This window comes from Moschus berezovskii, chromosome 10, assembly GCF_049115385.1.
Source record: "Moschus berezovskii isolate FMDL1 chromosome 10, NW_MosBer_1.0, whole genome shotgun sequence".
NCBI lineage: Eukaryota > Metazoa > Chordata > Mammalia > Artiodactyla > Moschidae > Moschus > Moschus berezovskii.
This window is the reverse complement of record NC_142469.1, coordinates 47,307,354-47,333,557: the sequence shown is the minus strand read 5'-3', so window position 1 is coordinate 47,333,557 and position 26,204 is coordinate 47,307,354. Positions and strand designations below refer to the sequence as shown.

Genomic DNA, 26,204 nt, shown 5'->3' with positions numbered 1-26,204 from the left:
AGTTAAGTTACTCCCCAGGTGATTGAGAAGGGTGGGAAATTTAGAGACTGAAATGGATCTCTGCACAATCAATTAAGTCTTTGAGTGATTGTGAGGAAGATAAGTACTCGGACAAAATCTACCCTAACAACTGATTCTGTTATGTAAAACAAACCTACAGGATTTGAAATGCAACCAAGTCTGTTTCATATTAAGGCGAGTATAAACCAACTTAATCTTAGACCTGCCTCCAGCCCCAGATTATGTTTGGTATGAGCACAAAGAGCTGTACAGCGTGAATGCACAAGGAATCAGTAGAGTGAGAAGGCTCACTGCCAGGGAAGTTTGGCACAAGAACTCTAAGAGGAAGGGGAAATTTCTCCCTCGTTGAATCAACTTTGGCTCTGTGGAATAGAGAACATGAAGAGAGAGGGACCAAGGAAAGCCAATGCTATTCTACTTGTTGATACCTTAACAAGCTGTTGATTTTTAAAGGGGGATAAAGGGGCAAAGTGTGGGTAGCATTCTGTTCCTCTGAGTCAATCCTAATGAAGTAGGAGGTTCTTGAAGAAATCAATTTCCATTTAAATTCATGTGTGACCCTCTTCTAGAAACCTCCCCTTGTTTTGGAATTTTTGTTGAGAATTTCAAACAATTCAGCAACAATAAGGTCTCTTTTGACATACTCTGTTTCTTGAGTGTAAGTTTTATGTTGAATGCCTGATTTTAGCCATAGAAATTTTCTCAAAATTGAGATTACTGATTACTTTCCTCTCTGTTTACTAATTCATTATGGAAAAATAAATTACGATTCTCATACTTTTGAAGCAGTCAGGCTTTTAATCCAGGATTCCTATAGTTGTTGATGCCAAATTTCCTGGCAATGAAATAGTGGTCGATTCCAGGGCTTTTCTGACTTAAAGACACAGTAGTTCTACTTGACAGAAAATAGAAACCTGCCCCTCTACTGCAATTTCTGAGTCTAGCATAAAAGTGACAGAAGCAATGAAATAGGTGGATTTTACACAGAGCATTTAGAACAGAGGAAAAAGAGTCTGTGCTCTGCTTGGGTCCCTCATACTCTGACCCCTGCCAAGAAAAAAAACATTGGAAAAGAGTGACTCTGCTTATTCTTCAAATATGACTTAATTCTCTGACCATAGTCACCTTTTGATTATCTGTGAGCAGATTTTCTGTTTTGCATCTCATCTGCTCTACCGAGGCATCCCATTGATGGGACAGTTATCCAGAATTAGAATTCCCTTAAATTCTTTATCCCTACTCACTTGTAGGAGCTTATGTTTCTGTCTTCCCTTATGAGAGAAAAGGGAATATGATTCAGAGCATCTGAGCTTAATTCCTGTATTTTCTCCTGATCGTTTGATGCTACTCAAGTCACTCTTCTTTAAGATATGCCTCTGTGGTTAAAATTGAACTACACAAAGCTGAGCAGAACACATTCTTCCATCCATGTGACATGATATTCTTATAGCCCCAGAAGAAAATTCTGAATTTAGCTCCCCTTTTACACTGAAAAAAATTATGTTTAATTTAGTGGCATCTTTATGCTCTAGCTTTTCCATGCAACTGCTTTTGACTACCAGGCTTCATCCCTCCTTAGTTTTACTGGTTAGGCTGGAATACTTTCAAGTATGTTTGTAATTTGAGAGTAATTTTAATCACTATTTGTATTTTATATAGTCTATATCCTTGTGTGGTTTTTGTACATTTGTTTTCTGAATACACCTGTTGACAACCTTACATTGTATGTTCTAAACACTAGTTTTGTTTTTGTTTTTTTTGAAGCTAGCTGACCCTTAACCTTTTTTAGAGCTTCACAGAAATGATTGTACCTCTGAGAATAGATTTTTAGCGTAAGATAATGCTGCTGTCTTTTTAAATAGTTTCACTGGAAAACTGACAAGAGGGTCCTGGAGTTGCAGAATCACTGCTGTTACTCTTGTTTTTCTCCATTATAAGTGCATTTACGCCCACCCCCCTTTTGGAAGTTAAAGACATTTTCTCTGGTTGAAATTTTTATAATAAAGTTATATTCTTGAAATTTACTACTTAAAAAAAGTCAAGCGATCTTAGGCGTTTTAAGAATAGATTTAAATTTTTCCATGTATATCATAGCTTCATTTTACCAAGAAAATGCTTCTGGATTAACTGTTGCAGTGATTAAATCATATTTGTATTTTTATTTCATTTCTAAAAATAATATGAGGCAATTTAGATTAAAATTATTTATCATATGTCTACCATAATCACTAAAATGGAATATAAGGAGAATACCAAGTGTTGGCAAAGATATGGAACAAGTAGAACTTTTTGTGCACTGCAAGTGTGAGAATAAATTGCTTCAACTCCTTTGGAAAGCTGCAGTATCTGCAGTAGATACTGGTCGTTTCTACTAAGCTGAATGCAGATTTATCCTATGAATAGCAATTCTACTCTAGCAAACATGTATAAGACATTTACCAAAAGGCTCATACTAGAATGTTCACAGTAGTACTATTCATAGTAGCCCCAAACTATAAATTACACAAATGCTCATTGTTAGGGACTGAATTGTGTTCCTCTAAAATTCATAGTTGGAGTCCTAACTCAAATGGGACTGTATTTGGGGGTAGGGCCTTTAAGGAGGTAATTAATTACATGAGGTCATATGGGTGGAACCCTCATCTCATAGGACTGGTGCTTCTATAAGAAGAGGAAGAGACGCCAGAGGAAAGCCCATGTGAGGACATAGCAATGAGATGGCCATGTGCAAGCCAAGATAAACTTCAAAAGAAATGAAACCTGACTACAATTTGGTCTTAAGACTTCCATCCTCCAGAACTGTGATAAAATATATTTCTGTTGTTTAAGCCACCAGTCTGTGGTATTCTTTTGTGGCAGCCCTAGCAGACTAATATATTCATCAACAGTAGAATAATAAATTGTGGTGTTTTAATGCAATAGAATATACCGTACAGGAAAAAAAATACATTGGTCAATAAGGATGCTGCTGCTGCTGCTGCTGCTAAGTCACTTCAGTCGTATCCGACTCTGTGTGACCCCATAGACGGAAGCCCACCAGGCTCCCCCGTCCCTGGGATTCTCCAGGCAAGAACACTGGAGTGGGTTGCTATTTCCTTCTCCAATGTGTGAAAGTGAAAAGTGAAAGTGAAGTCGCTCAGTCGTGTCCGACCCTTAGCGACCCCACGGACTGCAGCCCACCAGGCTCCTCCATCCATGGGATTCTCCAGGCAACAGTACTGGAGTGGCCTGCCATTGCCTTCTCCGCAATAAGGATGAATCTCACATAATATTGAGTAAACAAACCAGACACTTGCTATTAAAGGAAATGAGTTTATATGAAGCAATATGTATCCTAATACCCAAGTTGAAAATGATTCAGGACACACTGTCATTGATTTGATCAATATAGGTACAAAATCAAAGACATTTTCCTGTGTTTGGAATATTTATTAACCAGAAAAGGTCAGGACTATCAGATTTGGTAATTAATACTATGTGCTTTAAAAAACTTTTAAAAATAATAAATATAAAAACTTTAAAAAATGATGACTTTCACATATTAAATTTCTGATGTATTTAAATTTTAAAATACTTTTGTTTAGCATTTATTTTGTGTTAATATTTCCTTCTAATGTTTTCTACTATCATAAGTCTTTATCAGGTAAAGATCATTTTCATACTATTGAAGTACATAATCTTGTCATAGTATATTGACTTATACTAGTGATAAGCCATGAATTTATTATTATTATAAAGTTTTTTGGATTGGAAACTGCTGAAACTTTTAGTATAACCCTATAATAGAAAAATGATTCATTGTTTGTTATTATGGACACTCATTATTTGAGGACACATGAAGTATTGTGATAAATACAGATTTACTTAGAATTTCAGAAATTTTCCAGATTGATATCTTTTGGCAACTTAGAAACACTTTTTCTGAAATTCCCCCTGGTTTTCCAGCTCTGTGATTACCTGCTACTCTCCTCTGGTTCTTCATGCTTTAAGGACTGTAGGTTTTCTATTGGGATTTTAGTTACCCTGAGCAGTATGATTTTATTGTCTTTAGTCTGAAAGCTATAAAAATGAGTATCATGCCATTTTCCCCTTCTCCCAAGGGTGGGTTTCTTCTAGAATCTACCTGCTTTCCAGTGCCTTCAAGTTACCTATTCTTGTACCTTGTGCCGTGTTTACAGCCGTCATCATCAGGAGAGTCAGTTAGGGCAGAGCTTCGTCCTCCAAGCAGTATAACTCTTCTCTCTGTTCTGATAGAGCACACCTTCCACTATCTTCCTGAGAAGACTGCATGGGAAATATATATTTTTGAGGGTCCATCTGTCCAAAAATGTCCTTATTTGATTTGATTAATAATTAGGGTGTGAATAATTTGACAGTAATTTTACATAATAATTTGAATGTTCCCTTCAAAACTTCTAGGCACTATAACCATTAATCTTCACATTTCCATTATTGCTGTTGTGAAGTTTGACGTGAAAGTTTCTTGATCTTTTATGTTTGACCTGTTTTTCTCTTTGAAATTCTTTAGGATATTTTTTCTTTATTCCTACTTTCCTGAAACTTGATGATAATGTGCCTTAGAATGTTTTTTTCCTACCCTTCTTTGTGCTTGGTATTCATTGGATTCTTTCAATTTAGAAAATCATGTCCTTCAGTTCTAGAAAATGTAGTTTTCTTTTTTCTTTGATAATTTGATTCTTCATTCTCCCCACCACCCCAGACTTTAGAATGACTCCCAGTTAGATATTGAACCTTCTGGATTTATCTTCTAATTTTTAAATTTTCTATTTTCCATCTTTTTTCTATTTCTGCTATATTTTCTGAAAGATTGCTTCAATCTTTTCCCTTAAATTTCTCTATTTTTAGCTTTTTATTTTGTATTGGGATATAGCCAATTAACAAACAATGTTCTGATAGTTTCAGGTGACCATTTCCCTAAATTTCTTATTTAGCATTCTTATTCAGAGCTCTTTCTTAGGCCCTAATTGTCCTTTTGGTTTATAGCATTTATGCAATGCAATGTGCCTATATAAAAGGCATATTAGAGTATAACTTTCCCCTTTTGGTCTCTGTATTTTTTTTCTTCCCTTCCTCCAAGATCCTTTTCTCTATTTCTTTATGTGATCTTTATCTTTTATCCTAGAGGATTTCTTTAAATGCCTAGAAATGCTTTTGTTGTCCATTCACCTTAAGAATGAAGCTTATGAGAAGTTTGTGTGCATAGATGGGGTTTTATTGATTGGTGGACTTAACAAGAGGGTAATAAGGTAGCAGGTCAGGTTTTCCATTGAAGAACCCCCAAATGTCAGTATCAGCAGGTCTTTATTTTTTTCACTATTCATTTCCTCCAGAAAGTTGTCTCCAGTCTTTCTGTCTGCTTCTTGGGATGGAAGCTTCCTAGACTGGTAGAGTTCTGGATGCTGAAGAGGTAAGGACTGTTGGTTTCGTTGTTTACTTTGAAGAATTGCAGTTTAGTGACTTTCAACCTTTCTCAGTGTTAAAACTGTCCCAGACAGTAAATGTACCGGTTTCAGCTGGAGTGGAGGTGTTACAGGAGTCTGGCTGTCCAGGTGAAAAGAGGGAATCTAAGGAATTGCCTTTGTGTTATTTTCAGACAATGCTCTTGTCTCCAGCCTGACCCTCACCTGTGTCTTTGAGTGTATCTAGTACTGTCAAACCTTGGTGGTGGTGGTAGTGGCCGGGGGTAGGGTGGGGGAGGCTGTTGTGAGAAATGAATTGCTTCATCTCGGCCCACCTACCTTCTGATTTCTTAGTCTGCTAAGGTCCTGCTTATCAAAAGCAATGCCAGTCTTTCCTTCTTCCAGTCCTCCCTTATCTTGCCTCATGATATTCTTAGAATCACTTTCCCTCATCACTTGTTTTGCGGGGAGTAAATCACCCTCTTCTCTCCTAAAGGGAAGGGAGGGAAAAAGCTCTCATCACAAATATGAGACACAAAAGCCAGCAATTCCTGACTTTCTTTCCCCTCCTTCTAAAGACACTATGGTGTGGTAGGGGTGCATGACATTTGCAATAGGACTGGTTATTCTCATGATTTAACCACAGGGGCAAGAGCCTGAATCCAGTTATTGGTGGCTTATTGGTGGTTCTTTCTAGCAATTTGGGGGTACTTACCACTTCTACCCATCAACTTTGAGCCTTAATTACAATTCTAGGACAAGAGGGGAAAATTGCATATAATGACCTATTGTATAAGTGGATCCAAATGTACTTCAAATTCCCCATTGTTGGACATTTTGGTTCTTTACACTTTAAAAAGAATGTATTTACTTTTGGTTGGGATAGGTCTCCCTTACTCTGTGTGGGTTTTCTTTAGTTGTGATGAGTGGAGGCTACTATTTGTTGTGGTGCTCAGCCTTCTCACTTTGATGGCTTCTCTTGTTGTGGAGCAAAGATTCTGGGCTCATGGGCTTCAGTAGCTGCAGCACATGGGTTCAGTAGTTTCAGCTCCTGGGCTCTAGAGCGCGGGCTCAGTAGTTGTGTTGCATGGGCTTAGTTGCTCCCGGGCATGTGGAATCTTTCTGGACCAAGGATCCGACTCATGTCCCCTGTGTTGGTAGGTGGACTGTTAGCCACTATACCACCAAGGAAGCCCTCTTTTATACTTTTTTTTGATGCTAGCAGTGTCACAGTGAACATCCGTACAGTCATTAACCATTATTATTTACACATGAGATTCCTATGAGTGGAATAGTGGGGTGATATGATATGCATGTTTTTAATGCTTTTATTACATATTATCTGGTTACCTTGAACTCTTGTACCAATTTTACATTCTATGGTGCATGAGAAGGTTCTTTTCCCCCTTACCTATGCTTGTTCCAGCTATTTTATCTTTTTCCTTATCTCTGCCAGTTTGGATAAAACAATGGTCTGTCATGATTTTACACTGCATTTTTATCACTAGTAAGAATGAACCACTTTACATATGCATTTTGCCCACTGAGCTATTTTTTTTTAATGCCATTTGCCTGTTCAGGTCATTTGACAGTTTTCCTATTGGAGTATTCAATTTTCTATATATGCCATAAATGTTGCCTATGTGTTTCCCAGTTTAATGTGCCTATATATTTTATTTATAATACTTTCCATTATACAAAGAATTTAAAATTTTATGTATTCAGATCTTATATAAAATGACCTATTTCTCTGAGTTTCATTTTTCTCTTTAATAAAAATGTGATAATAATACATACTACATGGCAAGTAGGGATGGTATAGGTAAACTTACTGCTGCATAATAGCTGTTCAACAAATGATAGCTTTTTTATTCCATGTGTGACACATTGAAAATGTTTAGAATCATCCAAATTTTTGACTAGAATTACAAAACACACTCAATATGTTTAAACCAGATATATATGAACATGAATGTTCATAAACTATCTTTAGGCTGGTAGAGACAGGTAAACTTTAATTTCTCTTGTTACTTGTCTAATTTTTATTCTTAAAAAAATTGATGAGCTCTGACTGATGCATCCTCTTAAGTAAGGAAATCTGAAGTCTGAATGGAATGTGAGACTAGTGTTATCATTTAAGTTATTGTTAAGGAATTAAGAATATATTCATTTCTGATAATGATTTCTTTCATTGCATGTTTATTTTATATCAGTATAGATACATCTGATAAAACCAAAATCACACACTCACTCATCCTTCTGTTAAACAATATGAAGATAAGGTTTCTATCATCCAGAAGGTCAGTAGAACTTACTCCCTGAGGTCAAGTGCAAGTTGGCCTTAGGTGGATAACAATATGTTCAGTTGTGAGCTTACATAAACTGCTTTTATGAATGTTATTTTTAGACTAATTTATAAAAATAAAAATTTTTATTTTAGGTGTTGTAACCTCTGAGCAATCTTTTATGATAATATAATGGATTTCTTATACAATGCTGTTATAATAAAAATAATTTTATCATTTCACATATAATTTCACTATAAATGAAATCACTTATAGTAATTTCACAGATGTGGCCTGACTAAAGTCTAGTGAGCCATATTTTAATATTATAGTATATTTGAGCACAGAATAAAGAGAATCACCACTGAGGAAGTTTATAAGAAACTGTTTGTTTACCAGATACGCTTTTAGAAACATCAGTTCAGTTCAGTTCAGTCGATCAGTCATGTCCGACTCTTTGAGACCCCATGAATTGCAGCACGCCAGGCCTCCCTGTCCATCACCAACTCCCGGAGTTCACTCAACCTCATGTCCATCAAGTCGGTGATGCCATCCAGCCATCTCATTCTCTATCGTCCCCTTTTCCTCCCGCCCGCAATCCCTCCCAGCATCAGAGTCTTTTCCAGTGAGTCAACTCTTTGCATGAGGTGGCCAAAGTATTGGAGTTTCCGCTTCAGCGTCAGTCCTTCCAATGAACACCCAGGACTGATCTCCTTTAGAATGGACTGGTTGGATCTCCTTGCAGCAAGGGACTCTCAAGAGTCTTCTCCAGCACCACAGTTCAAAAGCATCAATTCTTCGGCGATCAGCTTTCTTCACAGTTCAACTCTCACATCCATACATGACCACTGGAAAAACCATAGCGTTGACTAGACGGACCTTTATTGGCAAAGTAACATCTCTGCTTTTTAATATGCTATCTAGGTTGGTCATAACTTTCCTTCCAAGGAGTAAGTGTCTTTTAATTTCATGGCTGCAGTCACCATCTTCAGTGATTTTGGAGCCCAAAAAAATAAAATCTGACACTATTTCCACTGTTTCCCCATCTAACTGTCTTCTATTTTGGTTATTTTTCCAAATTCATTTTCCCCTCTTTACTGGGTAACATGCCTAACATAAGGACAGGGTAACTTACTGAAAGCCAGCAGATGTCCAGGGTTGTCGACATTGTTCTCTTCTTTATATATCCATTAAAAAATATCTCCCTTATCCATCAGTTGTGTGTATATACACCACTATTGCAAAGTAGAGATGATTCCAAATGAATCCCTGTGAATGATGTTGGCAAAGCCATCTAAACATACATGTGCTTGGTGTGGGCACTGACATTTATGTTAGTTTGTAGGATTTCTTTGTGCCTTCAAAATTATTTATTCTCTCTATAATCACTCTTTCTGTAGTGTCATTTTATTACCTTAATACAGCTCTATTCAATTATCATACAAGTCTTTATATAAGTCAAATAGCATTCCCCTGCAAAGCTAACCATTGCAAATGATATTTTAAAGATCCTTGAGGTAGAGTGGTTACTACTTGAAATGTGACAGTTCCAAACTCTTCATAGTGACTGTGTGCTTTGTTGCATTTTAAAGACATTTACTGTAGAACATTTGAAGAATTAGGTGCTTGTGTGTTAAATGCCTGCCACCTGACAATTATCTCAAGGAAGAAATTATTTCGGTTTAGTTTAAGCTTAATGTAAAGAAAAAATAATTTATAAGTTTTGAATAAGACTTTAAGATGGATTCCAGAACTGAGTTTAATTGCTTCCACACCTAGATAAGAGTGATTTGTGTGTCAAAATTAAGCATATTGGCAGGTCATCCTGTGTAAGTTTGTACATAGAGTTGAAGTAAACTTATATTTTCACTTGAAGTTTTTTTAACAGCATTTATTTCTTCTGCCAGTTATTTTGGTTTATTGACTGTTAATTTATCAACCCATCTTTAAAAAAAATGTGAGAGGAAAAAAGGCCATAGTATTATCACATTTGTATATGTGGGTTTCCTAAACCATATGGTGATTTCTAATTAGAATACAAAGGATTCTTTGAGGAGACTAACTTCATAGTATCTGCAATGGTGGGCATCACAGAAGAAGAGAATTTTCTTGGATTTCCAACAAGGATATTTTTGAGAGAAACTGTGTGGTCTGTAATCGTCCTTGTATTCGAAGTCTGATAAAGTTATTGATGTGCAGATCAAGTTGGTATTTTGAAGCTGGTAATTTAATTCTGGATGTTTGATCCTCTCAGTCAGTGGTTTGACTTGATTTTTTTAAAAGGCAGCTTCAATATTTAATTTCACATGTACCCTCTCAGTAGAGATTTCAAAGGATACTTTGCTGGATCCTTGACTGCCTTGTCTATTTGTTCTTGTTTTGCATGCAAGAGAGAGCCAGAAGCCTTTCTTCTCATTGTGTACACATAGTATTAATGGATTTACTCTGCCTGTATCGTCTCATTACTGGAAACAGCCAGAAGCACAGAAGTCTTTCAGTGTATGCAAATAAGGCAGAATCATCTACCTGAGAGTTAATATTCTCTGCTTTTAAGTGTATTCTAAATCTAATGTTTGTATTTAGAGCATAACATCCTGTTCTTTTTTTTATAGGCAAAAAGCTAAGCAGGCTCAGGCAGCTGTTTGATGTTGGCTTCAAGTGTTATTAATTTCATATTCTATTATTCTTTTCACTGTAGCACAAGTGAAGCTGATGTGGAGGCTGTCATGGATAAGTTGTTTGATGAGCTGGCTCAGAAACAAAATGATTGTACGTAAGTTAATTTCTCTTGAAAGAGAATACATTTAGAACACAATGCCCAATCTCCACTGACCAATTAATAAGTTCCATTGCTGTATATGGGTTGATGCCATGCTCAAGTGGCAGTCATTGTATCAGCATTTTGTCTAATTTATGTGTTGAATCATGTGCTATTATTCATCAAGCTATGCATTTCCTATCTGTAAGAGATGAATTTTATAGTAATTATCCAGACAAGATTGAGTCTTTGTTCATGTTCCCATAGTAACTAGACCAAGGATTCTAAAAGTGCAAGGCAGAGAGCTGCGGCTGAATAAAGCCTGTGGAACCATTGCCGACTGCACATTTGAAGAGCTGTGTGAGAGAGTGAGTATCCAGACACATTCAGACTCAGTGGCCTTTCACATGTTAAAATACTTCATATTTTCCTCTGTGCCTGTTTCAAATTTTAAAATTCAGTTTACCAAGTCAGAACTGGTTTATTAGTCTCATTAAGAGAAATACTCATCTGTATATGCCCATGTGCTTTTTATAGATATTGGCAAAAAATTTACACTTAGAAGGGCTCTAACACAAAATTAGAAATACAGAGAGAGCTGTCAACTATTGCTGGAAGCAAAACTAAAATGGGCTTTAGGGATATTGTGTAAAAGTCAAACGTAAGAAAAAAATTTTTTTAAAAAGATGTGAGGTTAGTATGTGGGGAAAAGAAGATGACGTAATACGACCGTGATCCAGGAAGTATGATGTAAAAGAGTTTCCATTCCTTGTTCTCATGGATCCTCAGTCATTGTTATAATATCTGACTCATTTGGGTCAGGTTAAGGAAAGTGAATTTTTTAAACTGTGACATCTATATTATATAACAGTATACCAACAGAGAAAAAAATATATACACACATTTTCATATAAATAAGAGAGACATTGATTGCAAATTAATTATAGATATGAATTCTTTCTTTTAAAAGCTCTGGGAATTCTCAGGACTCAATGAGTATTCAGTTGACTATAAATCTTAAGAAAAACAAAGTCAATTAAATATAACTTTAAGCATAATACCTCATTGTCATGTATAATTTATCATTCCAACTGGTCTCTCTGATTTATCTTGACTTTTAGGTAGCTAAAGGAATTACTTTTCAGGGAGAAGAGAAAATATTTTTTATACCTGCTAGCCAATTTATGGCTACTTTTCTTAAAAACTAGTAACTTCATTACTTCTAAATTTGTAATTTTCAACCCGGAGAGATGAATCCAATCTACAGATGTTATCACGGTAATAAAGCACTTCAAGACCCATAATGATTAGAATGAATTAGAATCCTCAGACAGGTTGATAATGTCAAGTGTCTGGTTATGAAAGTCATTCTGGGTGATATGGACCCTTCATACTTCTATTGGGTCAATCTCATCAAGGTCCAAATAACCTAATCTCTTTAGGCATAATTTTATTAGGGCTTCCATTTAAGTTTTACTTACTTTGCCCAAGAAATAAACTTGGGAAAAATCTTATATTATCTGAGAAGCTGGCTTCCATTTAAGTTTTACTTACTTTGCCCAAGAAATAAACTTGGGAAAAATCTTATATTATCTGAGAAGCTTACCCTACTTCCATAGAAGGGGACCTAGTGAGGAAAGGGAAGGACAGATCAATTGTGTCTTGGGGTAGTAGGGCAAAGGTAGGTCTCTTGGAACAACTACTGAGTTTTTGTCTCTTTTTTTTCTATGTGCTTATTATTTCAGGATACTTAGTACCAAGAAAAGGTCACTAATCAGGGACTAAAATCTTCATGGTCTACTGTATGGGGGTCGTGAGGAAGAAGAGTGATTGGAACATTACCTTGAAAAATTGAGATAACACATAAAAATAATTATTTTTATCTTATTTGACCAAAAAATGGATTATAATAGCAACTAAGAACTAAATTCCTAAAATAAACAATGAACAAATTACTATTTATTTTTTGGCATACCTTTCTTGACAAAATTTTAGGGTGATGAAATAGTATATCCTATGTTTCATAATTTGGTTGTTTGAGTACATGGAAAGCCCTGTTTAATTCATGACTATTTCAGTTACTTTCTTTTAAAGTTCTTATGGTGTCATTGTCCTTGTTGAGTTTTTTCTTTCTTCAAGTTGGCTAGATCTTCATTTGTCAGTGACTTTGCTTGAATACATTTGCTTTATATCCATATTGTAATTGTGGGATACTTACTACATCAGACTGGATGACTGACATTGAATATTGACATGGTAGGTTGGATTAAGCTAGTATTAAGCTGTGATGCAAGTTTGAGGAAGGATTATATTTTTTTTTAATTGAAGTATAACTGACCTACTAACGTATTAGTTTCTGGTGTACGACAGTGATTTCAATACTTTTATACATTGCAAAATGACCACCACAGTAAGTCTAGTTAACACCTATTACCTTATATAGTTAAAACTATTTTTTTTGTAATGAGAATTTTTAAGATCTACTAGCAACTTTCATGGAGAAGGAAATGGCACCCCACTCCAGTGTTCTTGCCTGGAGAATCCCAGGGACGGGGGAGCCTGGTAGACTGCCGTCTGTGGGGTCACACAGAGTCGGACACGACTGAAGTGACTTTGCAGCAGCAGCAGCAGCAACTTTCAAATATGCAATATAATATTATTAATTATAATTCTCATGCTATACATTATATCCCTATGACTTATTTATTTTATAACTGAAAGTTTGTACCTTTTGACCTCTTTCACCCATTTCTCCCACTCCGCAAGTCCCATCCCTTGCAGCCACCAATCTGCTGTCTGTAGGTATAAGCTTGTTTTCTTGTTTTGTTTTTGTATTTTTAGATTCCACATGTAAGTGAGATCATGCAGTATTTGTCTTTCTCTCTCTAACTTACTTCACTTAGCATAATGCCCTCAAGGTCAATCCATGTTGTTGCAAATGGCAAGATTTCATTCTTTTTTATGGCCGAATAATATTTCATCTTTCATTATGTAGGTATACCACATTTGCTTTCATTTATTGACTGGCACTTAGGTTGTTTCCATGTCTGCTGCTGCTGCTGCTGCTGCGTCACTTCAGTTGTGTCCGACTCTGTGTGACCCCATAGACAGCAGCCCACCAGGCTCCCGCGTCCCTGGGATTCTCCAGGCAAGAACACTGGAGTGTATTGTAAATAATGCTGCAGTGATTATGTGGTACATATTATAATTTCAAGTTACTGTCTTTATTGTCTTCAGATAAACACTGAGTAGTAGAACTGCTGGATCATATGGTAGTTCTATTTTTAATTTTTCAAGGAACTTCCATAATGTTTTCCATGCTATCTGCACCAATTTACATTACCACCAATAGTGTTCAAGAGTCCTTTTTCTCTATACCCTCACCAACGCTTATATCTTGTCTTTTTTATGCTAGCCATTCCAACTGATGTAAGGTGATATTTCACTGTGGATTTGAATTGTATTTCCCTGAGGATTAGTGATGTTACACATTATCTGATGGCCATCTATATTTTCTTTGGAAAAATATCTGTTTAGGTCATCTGCCCGTTTTAAAATTGGATTTTATCTATTTTTTTGCTATTGAATGAGTTCTTCATATATTTTGGATATTAACCCCTTATCAGATGTATGATTTGCAAATTTTCTTCCATTCAATAGGTTGCCTTTTCATTTTGCTGATGGTTTCCTTTACTGTGCAGAAGTTTTTTAGTCTGATGTATTCCCACTTTATTTTTGATTTTGTTGCTTTTGGTTTTCATGCTAGATTTAAAAAACATCACCAAGGTCTAGGTTAAGGAGCTTACTGCCCATGTTTTCTTCTAAGAGTTTTATGGTTTCAGGTGTTACCTTCAATTTTTTAATCCATTTTGAGTTAATTTTTGTATTTGGGGTAAGATAGTGATCAAGTTTCATTCTTTTGCATGTGGCTGTCCACTTTTCACACCCTTTATTGGAAAGACTGTCCTTTCCCTATTGTATGTTCTTGGCTCCTTTGTCATTAATTAATTGACCATATACATGGATTCATTTCTGGGTTCTCTGTTCTGTTCCATTAATCTATGTACCTGCTGCTGCTGCTGCTAAGTCACTTCAGTCGTGTCCGACTCTGTGTGACCCCACAGACGGAAGCCCACCAGACTCCCCCGTCCCTGGGATTCTCCAGGCAACAACACTGGAGTGGAGTTGCCATTTCCTTCTCCAATGTGTGAAAGTGAAAAGTGAAAGTGAAGTCGCTCAGTCATGTCCGACCCTTAGCGACCCCACGGGCTGCAGCCTACCAGGCTCCTCCATCCATGGGATTTTCTAGGCAACAGTACTGGAGTGGCTTACCATTGCCTTCTCCGAATCTATGTACCTTGTTTCATACAAATATTATACTGTTTTGGTTGCTATCTGTTCCGTTCCGTCGCTCACGACTCTTTGCGACCCCGTGGACTGTAGCCTACCAGGCTTCTCCGTCCATGGGATTCTCCAGGCAAGAATACCGGAGTGGGTTACCGTTTCCTTCTCCAGGGTATCTTCCCGATGCAGGGATCGAACCCGGGTCCCCCGCATTGGAGGCAGACGCTTTAACCTCTGAGCCACCAGGGATAGCATTGTAATATAGTTTGAAATTGGAGAGCATGATGCCTATAGCCGACAAAAATTCTCAAGATTTCTTTGGGTATTCAGGCTCTTCTTTAGTTCTACATAAATTTTTTGATTTTTCTATTTTTATGAAAAGTACCATTGGAGTTTTGATAGGGATTGCATTGGGTCTATAGATTGCTTTGGGTAGTGCGGACATTTTAACAATATTAATTCTTCTGATCCATAAGCGTGGACTATCCTTTCATTTATTTGTATCTTCTTTCATTTCTTTCATTAATCTCTTGTAGTTTTCAGCAAATAGGTCTTTCCTCCTCTTAGTTAAATTTATTCTCAAGTATTTTATTCTTTTTGATGCAGTTATAAATCAGATTGTTTTCTTAATTTCTCTTTCTGATAGTTTGTTATTAATATATAGAAACATAAATTTTTGTATATGATTTTGTATCCTATGACTTTGCTGAATTCTTTTTATTAGTTTTAACAGTTTTTTGGTGGAGTCTTTAGAGTGTTCTATATATGGCATGGCATCTGCAAACAGTGACAGTTTTATTTCTTCCCTTTCAATTTGGATGCCTTTTACTTCTTTTTCTTGCTTAATTGCTCTAGCTAAAACTTGCAATAATATGTTGAATGAGAGTTCTGAGAGTGGGCATCTTTGTCTTGTTCTTGATCTGAGAGGAAAAACTTTTAACTTTTTGCCATAGAGTCTAATGTTAGCTATGGGCTTATTATATATGTTCTTTACCATACTGAGGTACATTACCTCTGTATCCACTTTGTTTAAAATTTTTATCATAAATGGATGTTGAATTGTGTCCAAATGCTTTTACTGAATCTCTTGAGATCATTAAATGATTTATATCCTTCATTGTGTTAATTTAGTGTGCCCAAATTGACTACTTTGCACATGTTGAACCATCCTTGCATAACTGGAATAAATCCCAATTCCATTTTAATATTGTGTGATCCTTTTAATGTATTGTTGAACTTGGTTTGCTAGTATTTTTTCAAGATTTTTGCATCTGTGTTCCTCAGGGATATGCATTCTCGGTTGTGTCTGATTCTTTGTGACCACATGGACTGTAGCCCAGCAGGTTTCTCTGTCCGTGTGATTATCCTGGCAAGAATACTGGAATGGGTTGGCATTTCCTCCTCTAGGGGATCTTCCCAACCCAGGGATCTAACCTGTGTCTCCTGCATTGCAGGCGGATTCTTTACCACTCAGTCACTTGGGAAGCCATCAGGGGTATTGGCCTATAATTTTCTTTTCTTATGACATCCTTGTCTGGTTTTGGTATCAGGATAATGCCAGGCTTGTTAAATGAATTTGGAAGTGTTACCTCTTCTATTGTTTAGAAAAGTTTGGGAAGTATTGGTATTACTTCTTCTTTGAATGCTTCATAGAATTCACCAGTGAAACTGTCTGGTTTTTGATTTGGGGAGGTTTTTGATTTTTGATTCAATGTCACTGCTAAATTTGCTGTATTTTTTTAATGATTCAGTCTTGGTACGTTGTATGCTTCTAGGAATTTATCCATTTCTTCTAGGTTGTCAAATTTGTTGATGTGTAATTGTTCATAAGAGTCTCTTTTTAATTTAATTTTTAAATTGAAGTATAGTTGATTTACAGTGTTGTGCCAATCTCTGCTATACAGCAAAGTGACTCAAACACATATAGACATTCAGTTTTTTTAAAAGTATTCTTTTCCATTATGATTTATCACAGGATATTGAATATAGTTCCCTATGCTATGTCGTAGGACCTTGTTATTTATCCACCTTATATATGGTAGTTTACATCTGCTAATTCTACACTCTCAGTCCTCCCCATCCCTCTCCCCCTCCCCCTTGGAAACCACAAGTCTATTCTCTGTGTCTGTGTCTATTTCTGTTTTGTGGATATGCTTATTTGTGCCATATTTTAGATTCCATGTATAAGTAATATCACATGGTATTTGTCTTTCTCTTTCTGACTGACTTCACTTAGTGTGATAATCTCTGGTTGTATCCATATTGCTGCAAATGACATTATTTTCCTGTTTTTTTATGGGTGAGTAGTATTTCATTATATATAGGGACCACATCTTTTTTATCCATTCATCAGCCAGACATTTAGGTTGTCTCTATGTTTTGGTTATTGTAAATAATACTTCTGTGTACACATAATAGTCTCTTTGATCCCTTGTATTTCTGTGGTACCAATTGTAATGTATCCTCTTTAATTTCTGATTTTATTTAAGTCCTCTGTTTTTCTCTTGGTGAATCTAGCTAAAGGTTTGTGAATTTTATGTTTTCAAAGAACCAGTTCCTAGTTTTATTGATCTTTTCCATTGTCTTTGTAGGCTCTATTTTATTTATTTCCATGCTGATCTTTGTTATTTCATGAAGGGCTACATTTTAAAGTTTGTTTGTTAGTATTTTCTTGGTATGATGATTTTGCTTTTCTCTGCAACCCTTAAAAACTATCAGTTCAGATATTGAATACTTTGCAGGAAGAGGACTCCTATACCCCTCCCAGCTCCAAGCACAGTTCCTCAGATCTGGAATCCTGCAACTGAACATCTGGTCTTTTGGTCTGTGGGATTCCCATTCTCTGCTAATCTACAGTTCAACACTATCCTGCCCAGAGAAACAGTCTCAATTAGGAGACCCACGGAGAAGCCTGGTAGGCTACAGTCCACGGGGTCGCAAAGAGTTGGACACGACTGAGCGACTGAACGGAACGGAACGGAACGGATAGTACCTTCATAGTAATAGTAGCAAACATTACCATGTACAGGCATCATTCTAAGTACTTTGTATATATTAATTAATTTAATATTTAAAATAGGTAGTTACTACTATCCCAATTTATAGGTGGAGAAATTGAGGCACCAAGATATTAAGTTACTTTCCCAAGATCACATAGCTAGTCAGTGGCAGAGCCCAAGACTTGAACTCCTTGGTAGTCTAGGAGTCAGATTCTGTGCTCTTAATCACTACAGTATATCTGAAATACTGTTCTGGAAAAATTCTACATCAAATCTTTAATATAATTCTGATTCTCCCATGAAGTACAATCAGGTACTTTGTGAATTGCCACATCTGAGCTAAACCTTAAGCCTTATGTAAAGCATGAAACTGGCTGGGGAGAAGATAGCCTCCAGTCTGAGAGACCTGCCTCTTTGTTAGAACCTTGGTGCAGAACTGTCCAACTCACATACCTTGGAATGTCCACTGGGAATGGGCCCAGCTACTGACCTCTCCATCCTCCTAAAGGCAACCTAGGGCCTGTACCTTCAGGATAGGGGCCTCAAGCCTTAGGCAGCCGCATTCCTTTACTCCTTAGTAAAAAGTATCATTTTTTACCTCCCAATCATGATATGAAAAAAGTTGGGAAGCCCTGCCTCAGAGAACTGTGGGAAGGTAAAAGAGAATAAGTTTGAATGATCTTTGTTCCCTGTCACTCCCTCCACATTAGACCTGTGGTAAGGAAAGTGGAACAAATTCATTTCTTCAGACATAACATGAACTTTAGGGTTTCCTTTCCTTTCCTTGACATAGTTACTTGGCTTAATCACAGGGTGATGGAGAAGTCAGAAATATCATTAGTTAAGTCAGTGGTTTTTGAAGTGTGGTTCTTAGAAGTCCAGGGGCTAGAGACACTTTCAGAAGTCCTGGGGGTCAAAACTCTCTATAATAATACTAGGATACTGTTTGCCTTTTTCATTGTGGTGACATTTGCAGTAATAGAGCAAAAGCAATGGTGGCTAAAACTGGTGGCGCTTTAGCATGAATCAAGGCAATGGCACCAAACAATGTTATATTCTTCATTGCCCATGTACTTACAGTTCCACTCTAAAATGCCCTTGAAGAAGCAGTAAAAATGATTGATATTGTTAAATCTCACCTGTTGAGAAACATGGTCATGAAGGAAGAATATATAAAGTTCTCTTGCTGTATTCCAAATATGAGGGTTGTCTTTAGTAAAAGCATTTGTGCAGTTGTTTGATTTGTTAGCTAAACTACCTACTTTTTTCATGGAACACCATTTTCACTTGGAAGGATAAGTGATAGACAGACTATGGTTGGGTTTGGCAGACATTTTCTCACAGTGTTTAACAGACATTTTCTTGAAAATGAATAAAGAAAAAAGTTCACTTCTTTCACTTTAAGAAAGCAACTACCAGTATTTGTTGCCAATGATAAAATTTGAGCAAATGAGTGAAAAGTAGAATTTTGGAAAACTTGTTGCTGCCACCATGAACTTGGTATCTCTTCCCAGTTCTTAAATATTTTTTTTTCCTGATGAGATTGATAGTGATATTAACAAAGTTCTGGTATTATATAATTAAATACATTTAGAAGATATCCATAACTCTTTGAATGAATATTTTCCAGTAACCAATGTATACTCTTATGGTGAAGGTCCATTTAAAATACAAGAAAGATTAATGGATTTTAATATAACAGAATTTTAAAAATATGCTAATATAGTTTCATATTCTACATTACAACTGTCATTTTAAAAATTAATTCTTGTCAAATTTTTAAAAAATTTTGAATAGACTTATTTTTTAGAATTTTAAACTTATAGAAAACTTGAGAAGGTAGTCCAGAGAGTTTCCGTATACTCCCAAATCCAGCTTGCCCTGTTATTAACATCATACATTACTATGGTATATTTGTTGTCATTAATGAGCCAATATTGATAGTATTATTATTTTATCTATTTATTCATTTATTTAGCTGCATCAAGTCTTGGTTGCACGGTGCATAGTCTGGGTAGTTATGTAGCTTGGGCTTAGTTGCCCTGTGGCATGTGGGATCTTAGTTTCCTGACCAGGAATCACCCCTGCGTCTCCTGCACTGGAAGGCCGGTTCTTAACCATTGGACCAGGGAAGTCCCTATATTGAATTGTTAACTAAAGTTCATATATTATTCAGATTTCCTAGTTTTTACCCAGTCTTCATTTTCTGTTCCAGGATCCATCCAGAGCGCCACATTACCTTTAGTCATCGTGCCTCCTTAGATTCCTCTTGGTTGTAACAGTTTCTCAGACTTTCCTTGTTTTTGATGACCCTGACAATTTTGAGGCTTGCTGGTCAGTTATTTTGTAGAATGTCCGTCAGTTGAGATTTGTGTGGTGTTTTCTGCTATCTTGACTGGAAATGTGGACTTCAGGAGGAAGACCACAGAGGTCAAGTATTATTTTCATCAGATCATATCAAAGGTACATATTATTAACATGACTTATCACTGTTGATGTTAACCTTGATCACACTTGTCTGATGTAGTGTTTTTTGGGCTTCTCCACAATAAAGTTACCCTTTTCCTCCTTTTTCCATAGTGAGCTCTTTGGAAGGAAGTTCTTATTGAGTTTTCATATAGCAGCAAAGAAGAAAATCCACATTTATCTAATAAGGCTGTTAAAAGACTTTTCCCTTTTCCACTGCATATTTGTGTGAGGCTAGATTTTCTTCAACCAATCTAAGGTTGGTTCAACCAAAGCAACATGTCACAGTATTTTGACTATAGAAGCAGGTTGAGAATTCCACTGTCTTCTATCATGCCAGGCATTAAAAAGATGTGCAAAAAGTATAAAACAATGCTATTCCTCTTATAAAATTATTTTCATTTTAGAAAATATAATTATTTTCACAAAAGTTTGATTTCTGTTATTTTATAGGTTGAATATCAGTTTTATCATTGCTATTTTAAATAAATTAATATTTTAGAATTTTTTCAGTTTTCATTTCTAATACAGTAAATATTGGGAGATGTAACCCAATATTTCTTCAATATTCTTTTTATTCAATAGTTCTTCAATAGTTTTCAAGAGTGTTAGGGAGTTCTGAAACCAAAAAGTTTGGGAACTACTTTCTTTTGAGTTAAATTTCTGTGAACCTAAAATGAAAGTACCCTTTATTCAAAGAAAGCAAACTAAAACTGAATTCTAAAGGCTTAATGAGTGAACTGACTATACCTAAATTTTCCTTATTGAGAAATGTAATTTTTACACCTGCAGAAAATTGTTTTCTCAACTGATAACTGTGCTCACAAGTAACTGTTTGCAAGAGTAGTTTGTTATTTGTGTCTTAAAAATAATGACAGGTGGCCAGGTGTGTTTGCGAAAAGTCTGAGCACAGAATGTATCAGTTGATGCATATGCATGGGTGTATACGTTGTTCACTGTCAACTTTTTGTTCATTAGCTTTCTTCTTTGGTTCTTAGTATTCAAGGAATGGAGATCCATCAGATATGTGTTTTGCTTTTCAACTGTCTATTAGTCTTGATTATATCATATTAATTTGTATATTGTTAGACTTATCAAACTGTATCAAACAGAATCTTTTGGGGAGTGTTGCTAAAAGAGGTTTCCGTTCTCATTCTTTGTTCTGTCTCTATTTCATTTGTTGCATTCCAAATGAAACCACTGAATAGGGACTACTTCTGGTTTGTGTACCTGGTACACTCTCAGTAAATACTGAAGGATGAATAGCTTTTATTTCCACTGTTTGGCCGAGAGTCAAGGCTGATGGTGTTTGGATGCCAGTGGTGGTGATTAGCATCAGGGAATAAGGGCATTAATCACCAGAGCTGAGGCAGCCCAAGAATCTCCTTGGCTGTTTACCTTCCTGGCAGCAAAACCATTCTGGTAACATGGCTGATCCATGTGTGTCTGTTCCCCAGATACTCTGACCTCTGTCTGAATAAGGCAGTCTACCACCCTGGCTAAAGCATAGGAACAGGTAGGGCAGAAGTGAGATTCCAAAGAGCTGAGTAGAGAATGGTTCAAATTATTGCAGGGAGGAAGGTAAATCCAATGTCAAAAATGAGTCTTAGGTCTTTCTGTCCTTTACCCTGACCTCATTCCCAGTCGACCTTTTAGGTAAAGTCATAGTCGATGTTGAAAGTCACCTTGAAAGCCATCTTATCTACCAACCATTTATCCAATCCTGAATTTTCCCTACAAACCCTTGCTTGCCTTGCTGTGCCAGTTTGAGGGGTGCAATTAAATGTATGAGAAGGAATTTAGGACATATGTAGTAAGATGATTGGGGAGAATGGAATTGTAGCATGTATATTATCATAAGTGACCAGTCTAGGTTCGACGCATAAATTTTCCTCTGTTCATTTCTTTGCATTTTTGCTTTTTTAATAAAAATACTTTTAACTGTAAAAAAAAAAAAAAAAAGTTTCAACATACGTACCTGGACCCAACTGTTTCATATTGGCCCTCCGGATTATGAGGAAAGTTTTTGGAATGAAACCTCATAATTGACCTATACCATGATCTGATTTAAAAAGCTAAGGTATATACTAGTAACTTTTAACCTGAATCTACATAATTATCCTGAAATTTTAAAAATGAAAAAATAAGAATTTGCTGTAAGGTTGGAAGTTAGAGTGAAAGATCAGTTTTTACTAATTGTTGATGATAATTAGTCTTTTTCAGGGAAATAACTATATATTGGGTTAAAAGTTATGTTTTGTGTGTGTGTGTGTTTACTATTTTAAAGAAAAAAGACTTTAAGAGAAATGCCCATTTAAAAGGGGGCTGCTGCTGTTGCTGCCAAGTCGCGTCAGTCGTGTCCAACTCTGTGCGATCCCAGAGATAGCAGCCCACCAGGCTCCCCTGTCCCTGGGATTCTGCAGGCAAGAACACTGGATTGGGTTGCCATTTCCTTCTCCAGTGCATGAAAGTGAAAAGTGAAAGGGAAGTCGCTCAGTTGTGTCTGACTCTTAGCGACCCCACGGACTGCAGCCTACCAGGCTCCTCCATCCATGGGAGTTTCCAGGTGAGAGTACTGGAGTGGGGTGCCATTGCCTTCTCCAAAAAGGGGCTAGATTAGAAATTAGAAAACTGTGGCCACTTAGAATAATTGTGGTCATTTTCATGATATAAATGGAGGTAAAAATAATCTGAAGGACTGGAGAAAAACTGGGTGGAGAGAGCACCTTCCTAGTTTATTCATATGGGAAGTTTTCACACAGACACACTGTGAGACTAAGTAGTCTTGCTCAGCTTCTGTTCCTAGATTGGAGTAAGGACATCTCCTTAGCTGATGCAGCGCGTATGACAACAAAAATTTAAGCTCTTCAGGCCATGGACTTAGACACAGCTGCTTGAAGCCTTTCTTAGGGAGAAAATTTATTTTCATTTTCTTGAATTATATTTATGTCATGTTGCTAACTTAAATAATTTAAAATGTATTCAGTCCCTGTAACTGGAGAGAAGTTGCTTCAGGATTCCCAGGGGGTCTGAAGGGAAGAGGAAGTGTGCTGAGAACTGTATACCTTCAACATGTCCTTTTTTTCCCTTAGAAATAAAATTACTTTGAGGCTCAGATCTAGTAGTAGATGCAACTCCTCATATTCCTCTCAAAATCACTTCTACTCTAGGAAGGCCTGACAAAGTAGTATTTAATACTTGCTTCGGTCTTTGGAAGGAGTGTGTCTACTGTTCCAACAATGCTTTAGTTCAGTTCAGTTCAGTTCAGTCGCTCTGTCGTGTCCGACTCTCCGCGACCCCATGAATCACAGCACGCCAGGCCTCCCTGTCCATCACCAACTCCCGGAGTTCACTCAAACTTATGTCCACAGAGTTGGTGATGCCATCCAGCCATCTCATTCTCTGTCGTCCCCTTCTCCTCCCGCCCCTAACCTTTCCCAGCATCAGAGTCTTTTCCAGTGAGTCAACTCGTTTCATGAGGTGGCCAAAGTATTGCAGCTTCAGCTTTAGCATCAGTCCTTACAATGAACACCCAGGATTGATCTCCTTTAGAATGGACTGGTTGGATCTCCTTGCAGTCCAAGGGACTCTCAAGAGTCTTCTCCAGCACCACGGTTCAAAAGCATCCATTCTTTGGCGATCAGCCTTCTTCACAGTCCAACTCTCACATCCATACATGACCACAGGAAAAACCATAGCCTTGACTAGACGGACCTTGGTTGGCAAAGTAATGTCTCTGCTTTTTAATACACTATCAAGGTTGGTCATAACTTTCCTTCCAAGGAGTAAGCGTCTTTTAATTTCATGGCTGCAATCAGCATCTGCAGTGATTTTGGAGCCCAAAAAACTAAAGTCTGTCACTGTTTCCACTGTTTTTCCATCTATTTCCCATGAAGTGATGGGACCAGATACCATGATCTTTGTTTTCTGAACATTGAGCTTCAAGCCAACCTTTTCACTCTCCTCTTTCACTTTCATCAAGAGGCTTTTGAGTTTCTCTTCACTTTCTGCCATAAGGGTAGTGTCATCTGCATATCTGAGGTTATTGATATTTCTCCCGGCAATCTTGATTCCAGCTTGTGCTTCTTCCAGCCCAGCGTTCCTCATGATGTACTCTGCATATAAGTTAAATGAGCAAGGTGACAATATACAGCCTTGACGTACTCCTTTTCCTATTTGGAACCAGTCTGTTGTTCCATGTACAGTTCTGACTGTTGCTTCCTGACTTGCGTACAGGTTTCTCCAGAGGCAGGTCAGGTGGTCTGGTATCCCCATCTCTTTCAGAATTTTCCACAGTTTATTGTGATCCACACAGTCCAAGGCTTTGGCATAGTCAATGAAGCAGAAATAGATGTTTTTCTGGAACTCTCTTGCTTTCTCCATGAGGTGTAAATTAAAAATTTAAATTAAAGAGGTTATTAACTTTGTAAAATGAGAATTTAATGTACATGGTATCACTTGACTTTTAATAATACATGTATCATAGCCCTAAATAATAGTCAGGAATAGTTCCCTAAACAGAAGACCTGTGTAATGAAATGATGAGTAAAGGGTTAGGAAAATCTAGGCCAGTCAGTTAACATGACTATAAAACACTTTAAACATACTTGTTTGATTTTTTAAAAGAGCTCTAACACTGGTGGTTTTCCTAATACCAACCTGCAATTGGCTTGATTTTTTTTTTTTTAAGAAAAAAAATTTTAACCAAGTATTCCTTTGATTTGTAATTTTAAAGTTTTTCTATTTCTCATTGTAAAGTATATGATTTGATATATTTCATAGTACCTTCCCCTAGATTGGATCAGTTAACTCAAAATTAGTAATTACTCCCTACATTGCTAATTAAAATATTCAGTAAGGTACATCTCACTAGACATATTATTACTTTGAGATGTAAATATTTTATAGAAAGAAGCAGGAAAATTATTAGAATATACTGTTTTGTTTCTTAAAATAACTTTTGAAGACACTGTTGAGTCAGGGAGAAGATTATGAGAAAAAAAGCTAGAAGTGAGGGATAGTATTATGAAATTATGAGATTTCCAAGTATTTTAGGGTATCAACTAGAAAAAGAGCACATGTGAGAGCTGTGAGTTCAGTTTCATTTGAGGACTTCCTGAGGACTCTAGTCCAGAGACAGCCTCTCAGATAGGTCTGTGGGACTGCTTCGAAGAGCTAAGGGCTAGGTCAGTATATACGTAATTTTGGCTAAGAGGATACGTGCAATTAAGCATACACCAAGGTTGCTGTTAGTCTTGAGGAGCAGATGCTTCTGTTAGTGATTTTCATGCTTTTCTAAGTAAGAGAAGATGCAAGAAATTCGGTTCATAAAATTTTTTCTCAAAAAAATCTATCTGAAGGCCTGTTCTGCCAGTTTTCCCGGAGAACAGAGTGCTTCCTTCCTGATCTCCACCCTGAACTCCTTTCAGAGCATGTTAAAGGTCAGCAACTACCATGGCTGCTGCTGCTGCTGCTGCTGCTAAGTCACTTCAGTCGTGTCCGACTCTGTGTGACCCCATAGACGGAAGCCCACCAGGCTCCCCCGTCCCTGGGATTCTCCAGGCAAGAACACTGGAGTGGGTTGCCATTTCCTTCTCCAACCATGCCTAGTGGCTTCATTCTTATAGAACCAGAACAACATTATTTGTTGTCAAGGATCAAGTTCTATTTAACTCTATTAATCAAAACACATGTGTTTTGTAAGGTTTCCCTCCCAAGTTTCCTACAATGATTCAGTGGTCAGCAACTATTTCTTAAGTGCCTCCATATCAATATGCCACAGTGTTATGAGCAATATAAAAAGAGTGGAAGGAGTTTCTTTCAAAGAGTTTATAATTTAATAAGGGAAATCACATGAATCAAATACTAGACAATGCAGTAGAGTGGAAAGAGGCCTAGCTTAATCAAGAAA

General features: G+C 36.8%; 1 protein-coding gene across 4 annotated transcripts in view; it reads left to right on the top strand.

The window, feature by feature from the left end:
* AFG1L (AFG1 like ATPase) overlaps positions 1–26,204 on the top strand; it is a 202,094-nt gene that overhangs the window by 139,939 nt on the left and 35,951 nt on the right. For all 4 annotated transcript variants that reach the window (XM_088840655.1, XM_055433053.2, XM_088840653.1 and 1 more), the window contains 2 exons: positions 10,425–10,495; positions 10,752–10,852. In XM_088840655.1, coding sequence (XP_088696781.1) covers positions 10,425–10,495; positions 10,752–10,852 — 172 coding nt within the window. The remainder of the gene's footprint in view (positions 1–10,424; positions 10,496–10,751; positions 10,853–26,204) is intronic.